This window comes from Pan troglodytes, chromosome 6, assembly GCF_028858775.2.
Source record: "Pan troglodytes isolate AG18354 chromosome 6, NHGRI_mPanTro3-v2.0_pri, whole genome shotgun sequence".
NCBI lineage: Eukaryota > Metazoa > Chordata > Mammalia > Primates > Hominidae > Pan > Pan troglodytes.
The window spans coordinates 174,624,214-174,642,500 of NC_072404.2; the positions used below are offsets into that span (position 1 = coordinate 174,624,214).

An 18,287-nucleotide genomic window follows, 5' to 3' on the forward strand; every position below is an offset into this window, starting at 1 on the left:
GTAACCATATAGCTGCATGATCGGGTTTGTGTGGCTGTGGATGAGGAGACCCCTGTCCAATTGTTGGCTATGTAATCAGTTTATTTTTCAATATAGTAATCAAATATATTTCATCATACTTGATGGTCTCAGATATGTGTGGATTTTGGAATTCCCCTTGGTACAGGTTGTAACATCTTATTGGCTCCATAATTCCATAATTTTTAAAATCTGATCAGTTTTTAATAAGATCAGAATTTATATTAGACTACTTAATCGGTTTTGTTAATGAGAAAATGAAATTGTGTTGTTTGCATTTTATCCAAGATGGGTGTCATATTGGGTAAATATCATCAATACTTGAACAAATGCAAAATTAGAGCTTCTTTATCATGAAACATGATGTAATTCTTGAAGAAGATGCCATTTCTTTTTTTTCTTTTTTTTTTTTTAAGATAAGAGTCTTTCTCTTGTCACCCAGGCTGGAGTGCAATGGTGCGATTTTGGCTCACTGCAACCTTCACCTTCTGGGTTCAAGCCATTCTCCTGCCTCAGCCTCCCGAGTAGCTGGGATTACAGGCACCCGCCACCATACCCAGCTAAGTTTTGTATTTTTAGTAGAGATGGGGTTTCACCATGTTGGCCAGGCTTCTCTGGAGCTCCTGATCTCAGGCAATCTGCCTGCCTCAGCCTCCCAAAATTCAAGGAGTACAGATGTGAGCAACCATGCCCGGCCTCCATTTCTTTTTTGTAGTCTTTAATAAACAGCTGCTATCATTGCAGACTTGCTGTTTAGGCACTTAGGAATTTTTCACTAGAAGGCATGTAAATAAAGACCATGGGCAATTGTAATGAATTTCGTGTTCATTCTTTGACTACATGACTGTCCCCAGAGCTGTAACTTTATTGAATTTTTTAGAAGCCATTTAGCTAGCAACTGAGCCCAACCAGCCACTCACCGTCATTATTCAGTGCTCTTTTATTATTGTCTATTTCTCCTCCAACTTGGCTACACTCACAAAGTGATAAAAACTTGCATTTGTTTTCTTTCCTTTTCAGAGACAGCATCTTGCTCTGTTGCTCAGGCTGCAGTACAGTGACATGATCATGGTTCACTGTAGCCTCAAACTCCTGGGCTCAAGCGGTTCTCTCACTTCAGTCTCCCAAGTAGCTGGGACTACAGACATGTGCCACCATGTCCAGCTAATTTTTTGTCATAGAGACGGGATCTTGCCACGTTGCTCCGACTGGGCTCAAAACTCCTGACCTCAAGTGATCCTCCTGCCTCAGCCTCCCAAAGTGCTGGGATTACAGGCAGGCATGATCACCTGTGCCCAGCCCCCTATTATTATTATTTTAAATAATAGCTTTATTAAAATATTCACATACCATTCACTTTATTTATTGAAATCTGCAATCCAGTAGGTTTTAGAATATTCACAGAGCTGTGCATCGATCACCACAGTCACTTTTAGAACCCTTCATTACCCTATAGAGAAATCCATACCCCTTAGCCACTACCTCCTACTCTCCCCACCTACCTTCGCCCCCAGCCTTAGGCAACCATTGATTAATTTTTTTGTCACTATAGATTTGCCTAATCTGGACAAATAGAATTGTACAATATGTGATCTTTTGTGGCTTTTTTTCCCTCTTAGCACAGTGTTTTCAAAGTTCCTTTATGTCATAGTGTGTATCAATATTTCATTCCTTCTATGGCAGTATTCCATGGTAGAGACACACTGCATTTTGTTTATCTGTTCATCAGTTGGTGGATATTTGGGTTGTTTCCATGTATTCCATGTATTGGTCATTATGAATAATGCTGCTATGAAGATTGTTGTACAAGTTTTTGTGTGGACATATATTTTTATTTTTCTGGGATATATGCCTAGGAGTGAAATTGTTGCATCATAGGATGACTGTACATTTAGCCTTTTGAGAAACTGCCAGACTGTTTTCTAACGTGGCTACACCAGTTGGGTGCAATGGCTCACACCTGTAATCCCAGCTACTCAGGAGGCTCAGCTAGGAGGATGGCTTGAGCCCATGAATTCAAGACCAGCCTGGGCAAGATAGTGAAACCCTGTCTTGATTTTTTAAAAATCCAATTAAAATGACAAGAAAAGAAATACCCAAACAAAATGGTTACACAATTTTATGTTCCCACCAGTAATGTGTGTGGGTTCCAGTTCCTCCACATCTTCACTGACATTTTTTTTTTTCTAGATAGGGGCTTGCTCTGTCTCTCAGGCTGCAGTGCAATGATGCCATCACAGTTCACTGCAGCCTTGACCTCCCAGGCACAAGTGATTCTCTCATCTCAGCCTCCTGAGTAGCTGAAAATTACAGGTGTACGCCACCATGCCTGGCTAATTTTTATATTTTTCTGTACTGATGGGATTTTACCATGTTGCCCAGGCTGGTCTCATACTCCTGGCCTCAAGTGATCTACCCACCTCAGCCTCCCTAAGTTCTGGAATTACAGGCTGCCACCATGCCCGGCCTTCACCAACATTTGCCATTATCTGTTTTTTTTTCTTCCTTTATACCTTAAAGCAGTATAAGAACAAGCGTCTTCAATTATAGGAAACAGTATAATCCCAGGGCATTGGGAGGCTAAGACAGGAAGATGTCTTGATGCCAGGAGTTTTTTTTTGTTGTTGTTGTTTTTGTTTTTGTTATTGTTGTTGTTGTTTTTGACAGAGTCTCGCTCTGTCACCCAGGGTGGAGTGCAGTGATGGGGTCCACTGCAACCTCCACCTCCCAGGTTCAAGTGATTCTCCTGCCTCAGCCTCCCAAGTAGGTGAGACTACAGGTACACGCCACTACTGCCCAGCTAATTTTTGTATTTTTGATAGAGTCAGAGTTTCACCATGTTGGCCAGGCTGGTCTCGAACTCCAGACTTCAGGTGATTTGCCTGCCTTAGCTTCCCAAAGTGCTGCGATTACAAGCATGAGCCACCATGCCCAGTCTGATGCCAGGAGTTTTAGACTAGCCTGGGCAACCTAGCAAGACCTTGTCTCTACAGAATATTTAAAAATTAGCCAAATGTGGTGGTGCCTGTGTATAGTCTCTCTCCCTCTCTCTTTTTTTTTTTTCTTTCTAACTTTTTGTGACATGGTCTGGCTCTGTCACCCAGGCTGAAGTGCAGTGGTGTGATCATGGCTCACTGCAGCCTGAAACTCCTGGGATCAAGTGATCAATCCTCCCACCTCATCCTACCAAGTAGTAGGGACCACAGGTGTATGCCACCCAGGTCTTGCTATGTTGTCCAGGCTGGTCTTGAGCTCCTGGCCTCAAGCAATCCTCTCACCTTGGCCCCCCACAGTGCAAGGATTACAGGTATGAGCCACCATGCCTGGCCCCTACCCTGCCTACTGAGAACCAAAAGAAGGATCCAAATTCTCCTTAGCTCAACTCGAGCCATTTCCTGATTGTTTCATCAGCAAGGAGCTGGTTATTGGGCTGTCCAGGCCTCCCAAGCAGCACAGAAATGAGGTGAAGGAGTTTTCCTGTTGCTCCACTCTGTAAGGAGTTGGAGGGTGATGTTTACTCATTTGCAGAGAGAGATGCCTTGTAGGCACCTCAGGATGGAGAGGGCCCTGATTCCAATGTCCTTTTTTTCTTCAGAAACAGGACCTTTCCCTGTCACTCAGGATGGAGTTCAGTGGTCCTATCATGACTCATTATAGCCTCAAACTCCCAGGCTCAAGCAATCCTACCATGTCAGCCTTCCCAGTAGCTGGGACTACAGGTAAGCATCGTGACACTCAGTGAATTTTGTTTTTATTTTGTTGTAGAGATGGGACCTCAGTATGTTGCCACGGCTGACCTTGAACTCCTGCACTCAAGGGATTTTCCTGCCCTGGCCTCCCAAAGTATTGGTATTACAGGCATGAGCCATTGTGCCCACCGTCTCTGGTTCTTAACCTTCTGCCTCCCTCTTCCAGTTTTAAAGAATGCTTGTAATTACATGGGCTCTCCTAGATACTCCAGGATAATCTTGTTTTAAGGTCAGCTGATGAGCAACATTAATTTTATCTGCACTCTTAATTCCCCCTTCCTATGTAATTGTGCTGTGTAACATAGGACATGAGCAATTGGTGGCGGTGGGGGTTATTACTTTGGCCACCACAGTAACTATTTTATGCCAGGTACTCAGCTAAGCACTGGTGAATTAAGCATGAATAACACACACTCCCTAATCTCCATCCATTCATGTGAGGAGCACTTCACCTGCCATGCTCCTGAGAATCTCAGGAGTCATAGAAGTCTTCTATGAGGAGGTGATGCCAAAGCGGACAAGTGACAGAGGAGTCAAAGCTAGCTAGGAAGAGAGTAGAGGTTTAAGGGGAAGCATACTATAAGCAGAGGATATTACCCACTTCAGAGACTCCCAGAGGAGAAAGAGTGTGTGTTCAAGGGGCAGATGAGGCTCAGTTGGACTCCATAGCAGATGAAATGGAGAGGGGCAAGCAGTGAGGCTGCCTTGCAAGGCAGGGCAGAGCAGGGGCTGTTAAGGAGTTTGGACTTAATCCCTGAGGCAAGGAGAAGTGATGTAAATGGGGGAGTAACATGATGAGATTCATGGATTAGAGACATGGCTCAGGCTGCTATAGAGAAGGCACCAGGGAGAGCCGATGGCTCAATGGGTGTGCAGGAGACCTCTCCCTGAGTTTAGGGAGAGGTTTTTAAAACAGAAGAAGTTTGAGTAATTTAAATGATGATGGGAAGGAGCTAAAAGTGGGGGATAGGTTAAAGATACAGGAAAGTGGGAGGAAGAACCGACAAGTGAGGTTCCAGAGAGGGCAGGAGAAGAGGAGATTCCCATAGGGGGTTTAACACTTTCTTTTCTTTTTTCTTTCTAAGACAGGGTCTCACTCTGTCGCCCAGGCTGGAGTGCAGTGGCACAATCTGGGCTCACTGTAGTGTAGACTTCCCAGGCTTAAGGGATTTCTCCCACCCCAGACTCCCAAGTAGCTGGAACTACGGGTGTGCACCACCACCACACCTGGCTAATATCTCTTTTTATTGGTAGACGCAGAGTCTCACTATTTAGCACTGATTGGTCTCCAACTCCTGGCCTCAAGCGATCCTCCTGCCTAGGCCTCCCAAATTGCTGGGATTACAGGCATGAGCCACAATGCCTGGCCTCTGCTAGTTCTGTATTCTCTAGAGTTGTCTTTACTTTGTGCTAGTGTGTCCCTCATTGTGCTGATCCTCTGTAAAAATTAATACCTTTTTTTTTTTTTTTTGAGGTGGAGTTTCACTCTTGTTGCCCAGGCTGGAGTGCAATGGCACTATCTCGGCTCAGCGCAACCTCCACCTGCCGGGTTCAAGCGATTCTCCTGCCTCAGCCTCCTGAGTAGTTGGGATTACAGGCATGTGCCACCATGCCCAGCTAATTTTGTATTTTTAGTAGAGATGGGGTTTCTCTATGCTGGTCAGGCTGGTCTCGAACTCCTGACCTCAGGTGATCTGTCTGCCTTGGCCTCCCAAAGTGCTGGGATTACAGGCATGAGCCATTTTGCCTGGCCAAAATTAATACTTTTTATATTAAATTTACATATATATATATATATATATATATATATGTTTTTTCTTTTTGATACCGGGTCTCACACTGTCACCCAGGCTGGAGTACAGTGGCACAACCTCTGCTCACTGCAGCCTCCACCTGCCAGGCTCAAGCAATTCTCCTGCCTCAGCCTCCCGAGTAGCTGGGATTACAGGTAAGTGCCACCACACCCAGCTGATTTTTGTGTTTTTTGTAGAGACGAGGTTTCGCCATGTTTCCCAGACTGTTCTCAAACTCCTGAGCTCAAAGCAGTCCACCCACCTTGGCCTCCCAGAGTGCTGGGATTACAGGTGTGAACCATCTTGCTCATTCTAGTTTAAACTTTTGAGTGGTTTGTGTCTCCTGATTGGACTCCTACAAATACAGAATTGATGCTAGGAAGGGTACCAGGAGATAGACGCACATGGATGGGATTTGGGAATAGGTTTGGTTATCCAAGGAGCAGTGCTGAGCTCCTTGCTAATGGGATATGGGATGCTGGTGATTTCCAGGAAGTGAGCTCACAATGACTCAAGCTGCCACATACTGTTGATTGTGAAATGCCAGTTGAAGCATATGTCCTGTGAGCTTAGGGGTGCTACAAGTTGACCACTGCAGCAGTAAAGATGACTCTGAAGAATGGCGTGGGATGGATCCTTTCAAATGCACTTGAGCAGCGGTCTCCAACCACAGGGCCACAGAGCTGGAGGTGAGCAGCAGGCAAGTGAAGGGAAACTTCATCTGTATTTCTAGCCCCTCCCATCACTTGCATGACCACCTGAGCTCCATGTCCTGTCAGATCAGCAGCAGCATTAGATTCTCATAGGAGCACAAACTCTGTTGTGAAGTGTGCATGCGAGGGATCTAGGTTGTGTACTCCTTATGAGAATCTAATGCCTGATATTCTGTTACTGTCTCCCATCACCCCAGATGGACAGTCTAGTTGCAGGAAAACAAGCTCAGAGATCCCACTGAGTCTACGTTATAGTGAGTTGTAGAATCATTTCATTATATATTACTATGTAGTAATAATAGAAAGAAAGTGCACAATATATGTAATGCACTTGAATCATCCTGAAATTATTCCCTCACTCCCAGTCTGTGGAAAAATTGTCTTCCACACATTCACTCTGTTTTTTGGTAGAGGCAGGGTCTTAATATATTGCCCAGGCTGATCTCAAACTCCTGGCCTCAAGTAATATACCTCTCTCAGCCTCCCAAAGTGCTGAGATTACAGGCATAAGCCACCACCCTCAACCAAGACTTTCTTAAACCAAATAAAAATTGAGATTACTTGAGCCCAGGTGGTCAAGGCTGCAGTGAGCCTGATTGCACCACTGCACTCCAGCCTAGGTGACAGAATGAGACTGTCTCAAAAAAAAAAAAAAAAACAAATTAACCCTTTATGACATTCCCAGTAACTTCCTAAGTGTTCCCCACAAGTCTTTGAATTCTGTTTAATTTTCACATAACATTTAAGACATTTAAGAACTTATGTCTGTCTGTGTCATCCCTTTATGTCAAAAGATGTCTTTTTGTCACTTCCAGCTGGATCTACCATGAAGGACTTCTGAATCCAGGAAGAGAGACTGACTGGGCAACATGTTATTCAGGTACAAAAAGATTTGGACTGTAACTTAAAAATGATCAAATAATAGTGCATGCATCAAGTGCAATGGGAAGCTCTTCTGGAGAGGGAGAGAAGCTTCCAGTTAAGGTGACATTGAAGCCAAGTCCTGAAAGATGAGGAAGAGTTGTATGAGAGTGGGGAGGGAAGGGGGAGGTGGAGGGATGGGGAATGGGCCGGGATGGGATAGCGCAAACTGCCCGGGAAGGGAAACCAGCACTGTACAGACCTGAACAACGAAGATGGCATATTTTGTTCAGGGAATGGTGAATTAAGTGTGGCAGGAATGCTTTGTAGACACAGTAATTTGCTTGTATGGAATTTTGCCTGAGAGACCTCATTGCAGTTTCTGATTTTTTGATGTCTTCATCCATCACTGTCCTTGTCAAATAGTTTGGAACAGGTATAATGATCACAATAACCCCAAGCATAATATTTCATTAATTCTCACAGAATCACATGTAGGTGCCACAGTTATCCCCATTTTATGAATGGAGTGATGAAGCCTTAGGAATAATGAATGATTTGCGCAGGCTCACCTGGATATTAAGACTGAGTCAAATGTTGGGTCTGGTCTGACTTTAATGTTTGCTTTGTTCATGAGCACCACATATTGCCTCTCCTATGCAGTTAAGCAGGTAGGTGACAGAAAAGCCCATGTTTGTCTCTACTCACACACTTCCGACTGAATGTATGTATGGAGTTTCTACACCAAATTCTTCAGTGCTCTGGATATTAACTGGGTATCCCATGACTTTATTCTGACACTACCTGAAGTTAGCACAGACCCCACAAGTTAGGGGCTCAGTCCCACGAGGCCATCCTCACTTCAGCTGCCAATGGCAAGTCCTAAGTTGTCACCATACTTTTGACCAACCTGTTACCAATCGGGGGTTCCCATAACTGTCTTCTTGGGTTTAATAATTTGCTAGAACAGTTTACGGAACTCAGAAAAACAGTTTATTTTCTTTTTTTCTGAGAGAGAGGGTCTTATTTTGTTGCCCAGGCTGGTGTGCAATGGTGCAGTCATAGCTCATTGCAGCCTTGATTGTCTGGGTTCCAGTGGTTCTCCCACCTCAGCCTCCCTAGTAGCTGAGACTACATGCCTGCACCACCACATCTGGCTAGTTTCTTTTATTTTTTGTATAGATGGGGTCTTGTTGTGTTGGCCAGGCTGGCCACAAATTCCTGGTCTCAAGTGATCCTCCCACCTCAGCCTCTGAAAGTGCTGGGATTACAGATGTGAGCCACCGCATCTGGCCAGTTCATTTCCTATTACTGGTTCATTGTGAAGGATACATCTCAGAAACAGTCAATGAAAGAGACGTGCATGCTGGATGCAGTGGCTCATGCCTGTAATCTCAGCACTTTGGGAGGCCAAGGTGGGAGGATTGCTGAAACTCAGGAGTTTGAGACCAGCCTGGGCAACATGGTGAAAACCTGTCTCTATAAAAAATTAAAAAATAATAATAATAACTGGTGTGGTGGTGTGCACCTAGAGTTCCAACTACTAGGGAAGCTGAGATGAGAGGATACCTTGAGCTGGGGACTGGGGAGGCTTAGGTTACAGTAAGCTGAGATTGTGCCACTGCACTCCAGCTTGGACAAAAGAGCCTGATCCTGTCTCAAAAAAAAAGAAAGATACCCAGGGCAAGTTAAGTTCGGAGGGGCACAGAGCTCCCATGCCCTCTGTTGAACATGCGACCCTCCCAGCATCTCCTGTGTCCAGCAACCCGGAAAGCTCTGCAAACCCCTTTCAGGGTGTTTATGGAGGCTTTATTATGCAAGCATGATTGATAAAATCTTTGGCTGTTGATGATTAAGTCAGTCTCCAGCCCCTCTTCCCCCTGGAGTTCAGTGCATGAGGCTGAAAGTTCCAAGCCTCTTACCATGTGGTTGCATGGTAATCAGCCCTCCTCTTGAAGAAATTTAGGAGCTTGCAGTCACCCGGTCATCTCAACAACATCCCCAAATGCATTCTTACCATGCTGGAGATCCCAAAGTTCTTAGAGGCTCTTGTGTTAGAAACCTGGGACCAAGACCAAATATTAAAACAAAAGATGTTCCTGTCACATCTATCACTGAGGTCTTTGTAAGAGCTTTAGAAGCTCTGTGCCAGGAACCAGGGACAGAGATTAAATATATATTTCTTTTCTTTTTTTTGAGACAGAATCTCCCTGTGTCATCCAGGCTGGAGTGCAGTGATGTGATCATAGCTCACTATAGCTTTGGCCTTCTGAGATCAAGCAATCCTCCCATCTCAACCTCCCAAGTAGCTAGGACTACACATGCATGTCACCCATGCCCAGCTCATTTTTGTAGAGTCAGAGTTTCACCATGGTGGCCAGGTTGGCCATGTCGGCCAGATGGGGTCTTCTTTTGTTGCCCAGGCTGGCCACAAATTCCTGGGCTCAAGTGATCCTCCCACCTCGTCCTTGTAGAGATGAGATTTAGTTATGTCGTCCAGGCTGATCTCAAACTCCTCGGCTAAATCGACTGTCTCACCTCAGCCTCTCAAGTAGCTGGGACTACAGGCGCATACCACCATGTCGGGCTAATATTTATTTTTATTTTTTTCTGGGGGGGGGCGGTCTCACTGTGTTTTTCATGCTAGTTTCAAACTTCGGGCCTCAAGTGTTCCTCCTGCCTTGACCTCCCAAAGTGTTGGGATTCTGGGTGGGAGCCACCATGCCCAGCAATCACAAGGGTCTTTATAAAACAAAGAGAGTAGGAGATTCAGAATTGGAGCAGGAGATGTGGTGATGAAAGCAGAGGTAAGAGAGGGAGATTTGAAGATGCTTCACCTCTGGCTTTGAAGATGGAGTCAGGGGCCATGATCCAAGGAATGGGGGTGGCTTCTAGAAGCTGGAAAAGCCAAGGGAACATATTAGAGTCTCCAGAAGGAATGCAGCCCTGCTGACACCTTGACTTTAGCCTTAATAGACCTAGTTTGGGTTTCTGGCCCCTAGAACTGTAAGATGGTAGACTTGTGGTGTTTTAAGCCACTAAATGTAGGAAACTGCAAACTATGTTGCAGCAGCAAGAAGAAATGAACATGAAGCCAGGCATGATGGCTCATGCCGGTAATCCCAGCACTTTAGGAATTTAGGCAGGAGGATCACTTGAGGCCAGGAGTTCAAGACCAGTCTGGGCAACATACTAAGACCTTGTCTCGGCTCACTAGGGTTAGGGTTAGGGTTTTAGGGTTGTTAGGGTTAGGGTTTTAGGGTTGTTAGGGTTAGGGTTTTAGGGTTGTTAGGGTTAGGGTTTTAGGGTTGTTAGGGTTAGGGTTTTAGGGTTGTTAGGGTTAGGGTTTTAGGGTTGTTAGGGTTAGGGTTAGGGTTTTAGGGTTGTTAGGGTTAGGGTTTTAGGGTTGTTAGGGTTAGGGTTTAGGGTTACGGTTAGGGTTAGGGTTTAGGGTTAGGGTTCGGGTTCGGGTTCCGGTTAGGCTTAGGGTTTAGGGTTAGGGTTAGGGTTATTGGTTAGAGTTAGGGTTAGGGTTAGGGTTCGGGTTAGGGGTTAGGGTTTAGGGTTAAGGTTAGGGTTATTGGTTAGGGTTAGGCTTCGGGTTTGGGTTCTGGTTGGGGTTGGGGTTTGGGTTCGGGTTAGGGTTAGGGGTTAGGGTTTAGGGTTAGGGGTAGGGTTTTTGGTTAGGGTTAGGGTTCGGGTTTGGGTTGGGGTTTGGGTTAGGGTTAGGGTTTGGTGTTAGCGTTAGGGGTTAGTGGTTAGGGTTAGTGTAGGGGTTAGGAGTTAGGGGTTAGGGTTAGGGTTTTGTGTTAGGTTTAGGGTTAGGGTAGGGTTAGGGTTAGGGTTAAGGTTAGGGTAAAGGCGTTAGGGTTAGGGTTAGATTACAATTTCTAACCCGTTTTATTTTGTTTTTTTTCTGAGACAGGGTCTCCCTCTGTTGTCCAAGGCTGGAGTGTAGTAGTGCTATCGCAGCTGACTGCAGCCTCAACCTTCCAGGCTGAAGCGATCCTCCTACCTCACCCTCCCACGTGGCTGAGACTACAGGTGCTTGACACTATGCCCAACTAATATTTGGAATTTTCGTATACGTGGATTCCAGAGGGGTGAGAGCGAAACGTGAGTAAGCATGGATTTTGGTATATGCAGAGATGGGGTGCTGGAACTGATTCTGTATACTGAGGGACGACGACTGTATATGTTTTTACAATTACGCTGTAGGATACATTCTGTTGCATAGCCTTGAAAATAATCATTTTTAATCGAGTGGAATAATAATAATAATATTGCTAAAAGTAGCAGCTGGCCAGGTGTGGTGGCTCACACTGGTAATCGCAACACTTTGGGAGGCTGAGGCGGGAGGATGGCTTGAGGCCAAGAGTTTGCGATAGGCCTTGGAAACGCAGGGGGAGTCACCGTCCCTACAGAAAAATACATGAATTAGCCTAGTGTGGTGGCATGTTCCTGTAGTCCCAGCTACTTGGGAGGCTGAGGTGGGAGGATCACTTGAGCCCAGGGAGGCTGAGACTGCAGTGAGTCATGATCAGGCCTCTGCACTCCAGCCTGGGTGACAGAGTGAGACCCTGTCTCAAAACAACAAAAAAGTAGCCGCTAACATCAACTGAACTTTTATACCAGGTGCCTATTGATACCATAGTTTAATTTCTTAGAACTGTTTCTTATTTCACTTACCAACTCTGTCTTCAGTTACTCCCAGATTTCTACTGTGTGTGTCCAGATGACCTTTTGTTTAGATTGAATTGTCTCCCCAGAAGTAAGATTACTGTGAGTCATGGTGAATGGACATTCTCATTACCCTTGATGTAAGTTGACAGGGTTTTGAGTGCCTCCCAGCTATAATCTTAGCACTTTGGGAGGCCAAGAGAGGAGGATTGCTTGAGGCCAAGAGTTGGAGGAGGCAGTATGGCAGTATGGTGAGACCCTGTCTCCGCTATTTTAAAAAATTGACAGGCTTTACCCTGGAAGGCTTATACACAATTTAAACACCCCTCATAGTATAAGAAAGTGCCCATTTCACTGCACCTTTGCCAGCACAGGGTATTATAATTTAGTAAGTCATTTTTTGTTTGATTATTTTAAATAGATAAAAGACCTCATGTTACTTTACTTGTCACATTTCAACATCTTTCCTTAGCTTATTAGCTCTATCTCTTCTCTGTCTGTAAATGGTTGTTGTTGTTGTTTTGTTCTTTGAGACAGGGTCTTGCTCTGTCACCAGGCTGGACTGTAGCGGCATAATCATGCCTCGCTGCAGCCTTGACCTCCCAGGCTCAAACTTCAGCATTCCGAGTAGCTGGGACTACAAGTGTGCACCACCACTCCCAGCTAACTTTTTTCATTTTTTTTTTTGGATAGAGACAGGGTCTCACTGTGTTGTCCAGACCGGTCTCTAGCTCCTGGCCTTAAGCAATCTTCCTGCATTAGCTTCTCAAATGGCTGGAATTTCAGGCATGAGCCACCATGCCTGGCCTGGGCTAGTCCCATATTCTCTAGAGTTCTCTTTACTTTGTGCTAGCCAATCTCTCATTGTGCTGTTCACCTGTTATAATGAATAATTCTCTGTATTAAATTTTACCACTTTAAACTTTTGAGTGGTTTATGCTTCCTGATTGGACTCTGACTAATATGTTAGGAAGGGTCCCAGGAGGTAAACCCACACAGATGGGATTTGGGCATAGGTTTGGTTTCCCAGGGGGCAGTGCTGAGCTCTTTGCCAGTGGGAAGTGGGATGCTGGTGATTTCCAGTAGGTGACCTCACAGTGACTCAAGCTACCACGTACTGTTGATTGTGACAAAATGCCAGCTGAGGCACATGCCTTGGGAGCTAAGTGGTTTCTGCCCTTGACCACTGTGAAGACTGTTTTGGGAAGGGTCGCTTTGGATGCAGTTGAGCAGGGGTCCCCAACCCCTGAGCCATGGAGCCGTAAGGAGCCACACAGCAGGAGGTGAGTGGTGTCCAGTGAGGGAGTGAGGGAAGCTTCGTCTGTATTTACAGCCACTCCCCTTTGCTCACATTCCCGCCTGAGCTCCACCTTCTCAGATGAGCAGCAGCATTAGATTCTCATAGGAGAACGCACCCTGTTGTGAACTGGATATGTGAGGGATCTAGGTTGCGCTGTCCTTTTGAGAATCTAATACCTATTGATCTGTCACTTTCTCCCATCACGCTCAGGTGGGACCATCCAGTTTCAGGAAAACAAGCTTAACACGCCCACTGATTCGACATTATGGTGAGTTCTATAATTATCTTATTATATATTGGATATATAATAAATATATACATTTATTATATATATTAATATGTTAAATATATTAATATATGAAATATATTATTATATATTGTAATAATGGAAATAAAGTCCCTAATAAATGTAAATGTGCTTAAATCTTTTGGCCCAGCTCCTACCTCCCGGCAGCCTCTCCAGGCCCCGAACTTTCTCCAGTCAGCCTCTACAGACCAAGCTCATGACTCACAATGGCCTATTTAGGCCCATATCCTACGTCACGGCAGTCTGCGCAGATGAGGCTACTGCCTCACAACAGCCTCCACAGGCACAGCTCCATCGGATATTGGATATATCCAGTATCCACATCCCACAGCTTCCTCAAGCCAAGCTCCCCAGGCCCAGGTCAGGCATCACGGTGGCCTCTACAGGATGAGCTCCTGCCCTCCGATGACACCTGCAGGCCCCAAATGGTCTCCGGTCGGTGGGCTCCTCCACCCCAAGCTTGGGCCTCCCGGCGACCTCTGCAGGCCCAAGTTGTCCTGAAGTTGGCATCTCCCGGACGTGCCTCCCAGCAAGTAAGCAAGCTCTTTTGGCTCAACTCCTGCCCAGCTCCCAACCGCCTTTGTGGGCTCCGCACTTTCTCCAGCCAAGTTCTTCGGGTCTAATTCCTGCCGCCCGGTGGCCTGTACGGGCCCAGCAATGGTTGGAGAACAGCCTATGCAGATCCCGCTCTTGCCTCCGAGGGGCCTCTCCAGGCCCAGCTGTTGACCCCACAGCGGCCTCCCAGAGCCAAGTCCCTGCCTGCCTCCCAGCAGCCCGCGTGCGGTCCAGCTCCTCCCTCACGGTGGCCTGTTGATGCCCATGCCTCTGGTAACCTGCCCAGAGGCATGAGCCCCTGCCTCACACCGGCCCCTCCCACGCTGAGAGAGGTCAGCGTGAGCCCCATGCCTCACACCGGCCCCTCCCACGCTGAGAGATGTCAGCGTGAACCCCTTGCCTCACACCGGCCCTTCCCATGCTGAGAGAGGTCAGCGTGAGCCCCTGCCTCAACAGGCCACCGTGAGGGAGGAGCAGGGTCGCACGCGGGCTGCTGGGAGGCAGGCAGGGACTTGGGCCTGGGAGGTCGCGGTGGGGCGAGAGCTGGGCCTGGAGACACCCCTCTGAGGCAACAGCGGGGCCTACAGACTCTGTTCTCCAGCCGGAGCTGGGACTGTTCAGGTACTGGGAGGCGGGATGTGGGTCTGAAGAGCTTGGTTGCCGAAACTTCGGGGTCTACAAACGCAGGCGGGAGCTGAGCCAAAAAAGCTTGTTTCCTGGGAGGCGGGAGATGCAGCCAGGAGAAACAGCTGTGCCTGCAGAGGCCGCCATGTGGGAGGCGGAGGCCGGGCCTCCTCAAATCGGCCTCTCCAGACCCACTTGCAGCCTCCCGGCGTCCTCCCCGGGCCCAGCTCTTCCTCCCGGCTGTGTCTCCAGGCCTGACTCTGGCCTCCCAACACCGTCTTTGGACTCAGCTCCTGCCCAGCTCCCAGCGGCCCTGGTAGGCCCACCACTTCCCGAAGCCAAGCTCCCCAGGCCCAGCTCAGGCCTCACGGTGGCCTCTCCAGGCTCAGCTCCTGCCCTCCGATGGCAAGGTCGGTGGGCTCCTCTAGGCCCAGCTTGGGCCTCCCGGCGGCCTCTGCAGGCCCAAATCGTCCTGAAGTCGGCCTCTCCAGGCCCAGCTCCGGCCTCCCGGCGGCCTCTGCAGGCCCAAGTCGTCGTCAAGTCGGCCTGGAATTGGGCCTGGAAGAGCAGCAAGTCGGCCTTCCCGGGCCCAGCTCCGTCCTCTCGGCGGCCTCTCCAGGTGCAAAACTTCCTCGAGTCAGCCTCTCCAGGCCCAGCTCCTCCTGCCTCCCAGTGGCCTCTTTCAGCCCAGACCAGCTCATGGCTCTTGGCGGCCTTCCCAGGCCCCGCTTTTGACTTTTGGTGGCCTCTTCAGGCCCAGAACTTGACCTCCAGTGGGCCTTTGCAGGCCCGGCCTCCTGCCTCTCGAAGGCCTGCATGGGCCTGGACTCACAGCAGACTCACAGCGGACTCTCCATGCCCAGCTAGCTCTTGCCTCATTGCGGCCTCCCGAGTCCAAAGCTCCTGCCTCTCGGCCGCTTCGGCAGGCCCAGCTCCCGCCTGCCAGCGGCCTCTTTAGGCCCAGCTCATTCCTCACAACGGCCTTCCCAGGCCCCGTTTTTCCCTTCCGGCAGCCTCTTGGCCTCTAATTTGTTTATCTTTTGTGTATAAATCCCAAAATATTGAATTTTGGAATATTTCCACCATTATGTAAGTATTTTGGTAGGTGATTTATTTGGGGTGAGTTTCTGCACCAAGCCCGAATTTTTTATTTTATTTTACTTATTATTTGGTGTTAAACAGGTTTAATGACGGTCACGGCAACTTTTTGGCACAATGAAAAATATCGCCCATGATCAACGTGTTCTGTTCTGGGGAAGGGGGCAAAGGCAGGGTGAATCACTTTCTTAAAAAGTATAGCTCAAGGTGGGAGTGCAGAGGGAATGGGGAGAAAACCCTCCCGCTGCCTGTGTCGAAGTGCAGGAGCCCCCACCCCCATACTCACCTGAGTCCAGCCCCCCTCTGCCCCCCGGGTGGCTCAGCCCAGCTCCTGCCTAGGAAAGCCTTAGTGTTGGGAGGGACCCTGATGACTGAGGAGCCTGGTAGCTCCAGGTCGCCCACACTTTCAGGTCTCTTGCCCCAGAAGGTGGCAGGATCCATTGGGAGGAAACAGGTCGCCTTGGAAGGCGTCCGTGGGTCCCCATCCCCAGGGGTAGGGGCCATAGGGGGCCCGCTCTGCTGCCTTGACCATACTCCTGGGCTTTGAAGGATCCTGGGCCCAGTAAGAAGGAGGTGGGTGCCAAGGTTGAGGAGGAAGCATCCGAGTATGTGTAGGGGGAGGACAGGGTGGGACCATAGACTTTGCCAAAAGCTGCAGGTGGATCGGGGGACCCTGGGGGCTCAGGATCCAGCAAGGGGCGGCAGGAGTAAAGGAGGAAGGAATGACAGGTGCAAGTACCTTCCCACCAAAGCCCTTGTTGCCCTCTGGCTCCTCCCCAGAGTTGTCCCCACTCTCAAGTCAGTCACCCACTCCTTGAACTTGAGATCAGTGTCAGTGGTGCTAAAGCCATCATCAGCAATGACATCATCACCCCCTCCTCCTCATGGATGACCGTGTGCTCCTCGTCACTCGCTATGTCCTCACTGGCCATGTGCTGGGAATGAGCATCTCAAGTGGGCAGCAGCAGGGCTGCCCACTGGTCACCTCCCTCACCAGGGGCTGCAAAGTGGCCTGGAGCTTCATACTGAGTAGAAGGCTTTGGGCCAGAGTATGATGCAGTGCCAGACACCACCTGTGTCAGTTCCTGTAGTGCCTGACGGTCTATTTCCCTGCCGTCCAGGCTGTGTACCCCCCTGTGGGAGAAGGCTTGGGCCAGGCTGAGCCAGGTTCCCTGACTGTGTGCAGCCGTTCTGCCCCACAGAAGCTGCTCCTTGGTATCCGAGCTCTGGAGTGTTTAGGCTGCAACTGACAGGAGTTCAGAGGACACCCCAGGGGCAGTGGCAGTGCCCGTCTCTGATATGCTCCGCTCCCACGAGCCCTTGTTACACTCCTGCTAGCCCCTGGCTTGTGGGCTTGGCCTCTGAGCTGGACTTCTTTCGGTCCTTGTTGCAAGTGGGCCACCTTCACCTGGAAGGCCAGGTCGTGGTATTTCTGCATCTCATTGGGCCCCAGGGTGTACCACCGCTCGCTCAGCATCTGGCTGACGGTCCGGATATCCTGGTTGGAGTGACCCTGGTGCGCCCTGCCAGGGCCTGGTGCCGCTTGCTGAAGATCATGACTGCCACTCATGGGCCACCGGATGTGGTCCTTGTCCCATTTGTTGGGGCTGCGTCCATCCTTCTCAGAAGATGAGTCCTGTTCCTTGCGCAGGGCACTGAGGGACTGGGCCTGACATCATCTGAGTGGTAGAGGCAACTGGGTGTCAGGAGACATGATGGAGAGGAAAGCATCATCATGGTCATTCTCTGTCTCACTGTCCAGCAGGGACTCCCCTGAGGGGCCCAGGGCTCCTCCTCCATGGTGGGAGGTGAGCTTTTACCAGGTTCCACCACCCCCAAAGTGTGTGGGGTTGCGGGCCCTGGGCTTTCAGGGCAGGTGGCTCCAGGGGGCTGCCCAGGGTCAACACTCCCTGTCCCACCTGGTGGATGCTCATGAGCAACAGCTGCCAACTTGGCAGGTTGTTTTCTCTGGTTGGAGGCCACTGAGTGACTGGCAGGTTGCTGGGCCTCGTGTGGCTGCAGGGAGGGGTGAGGAAGGGGATGGAGTACCAGGGGAACATGGCCACAGAGTGACCTTCCACATTCCTCCACACGAACATGCTGACGCCACGGGAGGCCTCACTGAACGCAGGCCTGGGGGCCGAGTACTTGGTCCGGGCGGGGGGTTCCTGGCAGGGGCTCACACCTCGCCCCCTCCTCAGCCAAGGTGGCTTGGGCCCAGAGAAGGGGGGGTTGGAGAGGAGCAGAAGGCCAGGCCTCAAGTTTTGTTTTTTTTGTTTTTTTGTTTTTGAAATGTAGTTTGACTCTTGTCACCCAGGCTGGAGTGCAGTGGCACGATCTCAGTGGCCTTCATACCTGGCTAATTTTTTGTATTTTTACTGGAGGTGGGGTTTTGCCATGTTGGCCAGGCTGGTCTTGACCTCCCGACCTCAGGTGATCCACCCACCTCAGCCTCCCAAAATGGGATTACAGGCATGAGCCACTGCTCCCAACTTCATTCATGTTTACTTGAAAAACTCCGTTAAGCATTTTTTTAAGGTAGACCTAGTGGTCCTGAATGCCCTCAGCTTTGTTTGTCGAGGAAGCACG

General features: G+C 48.9%; 1 protein-coding gene and 2 pseudogenes across 1 annotated transcript; 2 read left to right on the plus strand and 1 right to left on the minus strand.

Annotated features, from left to right (window-relative positions):
- Nucleotides 1–11,256: 11,256 nt before the first annotated feature.
- On the plus strand, nt 11,257–14,401 carry LOC134810607 (putative uncharacterized protein FLJ46235; annotated as a pseudogene).
- A 96-nt stretch (nt 14,402–14,497) lies between these two features.
- LOC134810606 (putative uncharacterized protein FLJ44672) lies at nt 14,498–15,688 on the plus strand. The gene has a single exon (XM_063815914.1). The coding sequence runs from the start codon at nt 14,707–14,709 to the stop codon at nt 15,556–15,558; it is 852 nt and encodes a 283-aa protein (XP_063671984.1). The 5' UTR covers nt 14,498–14,706; the 3' UTR covers nt 15,559–15,688.
- A 50-nt stretch (nt 15,689–15,738) lies between these two features.
- On the minus strand, nt 15,739–17,998 carry LOC134810605 (protein capicua homolog; annotated as a pseudogene).
- Between the last annotated feature and the right edge of the window lie 289 nt (nt 17,999–18,287).

Excerpts from the sequence above, each read along its gene's own strand:
- LOC134810606 (XM_063815914.1), top strand. The coding sequence starts at position 14,707 with ATGCAGCCAGGAGAAACAGCTGTGCCTGCAGAGGCCGCCATGTGGGAG.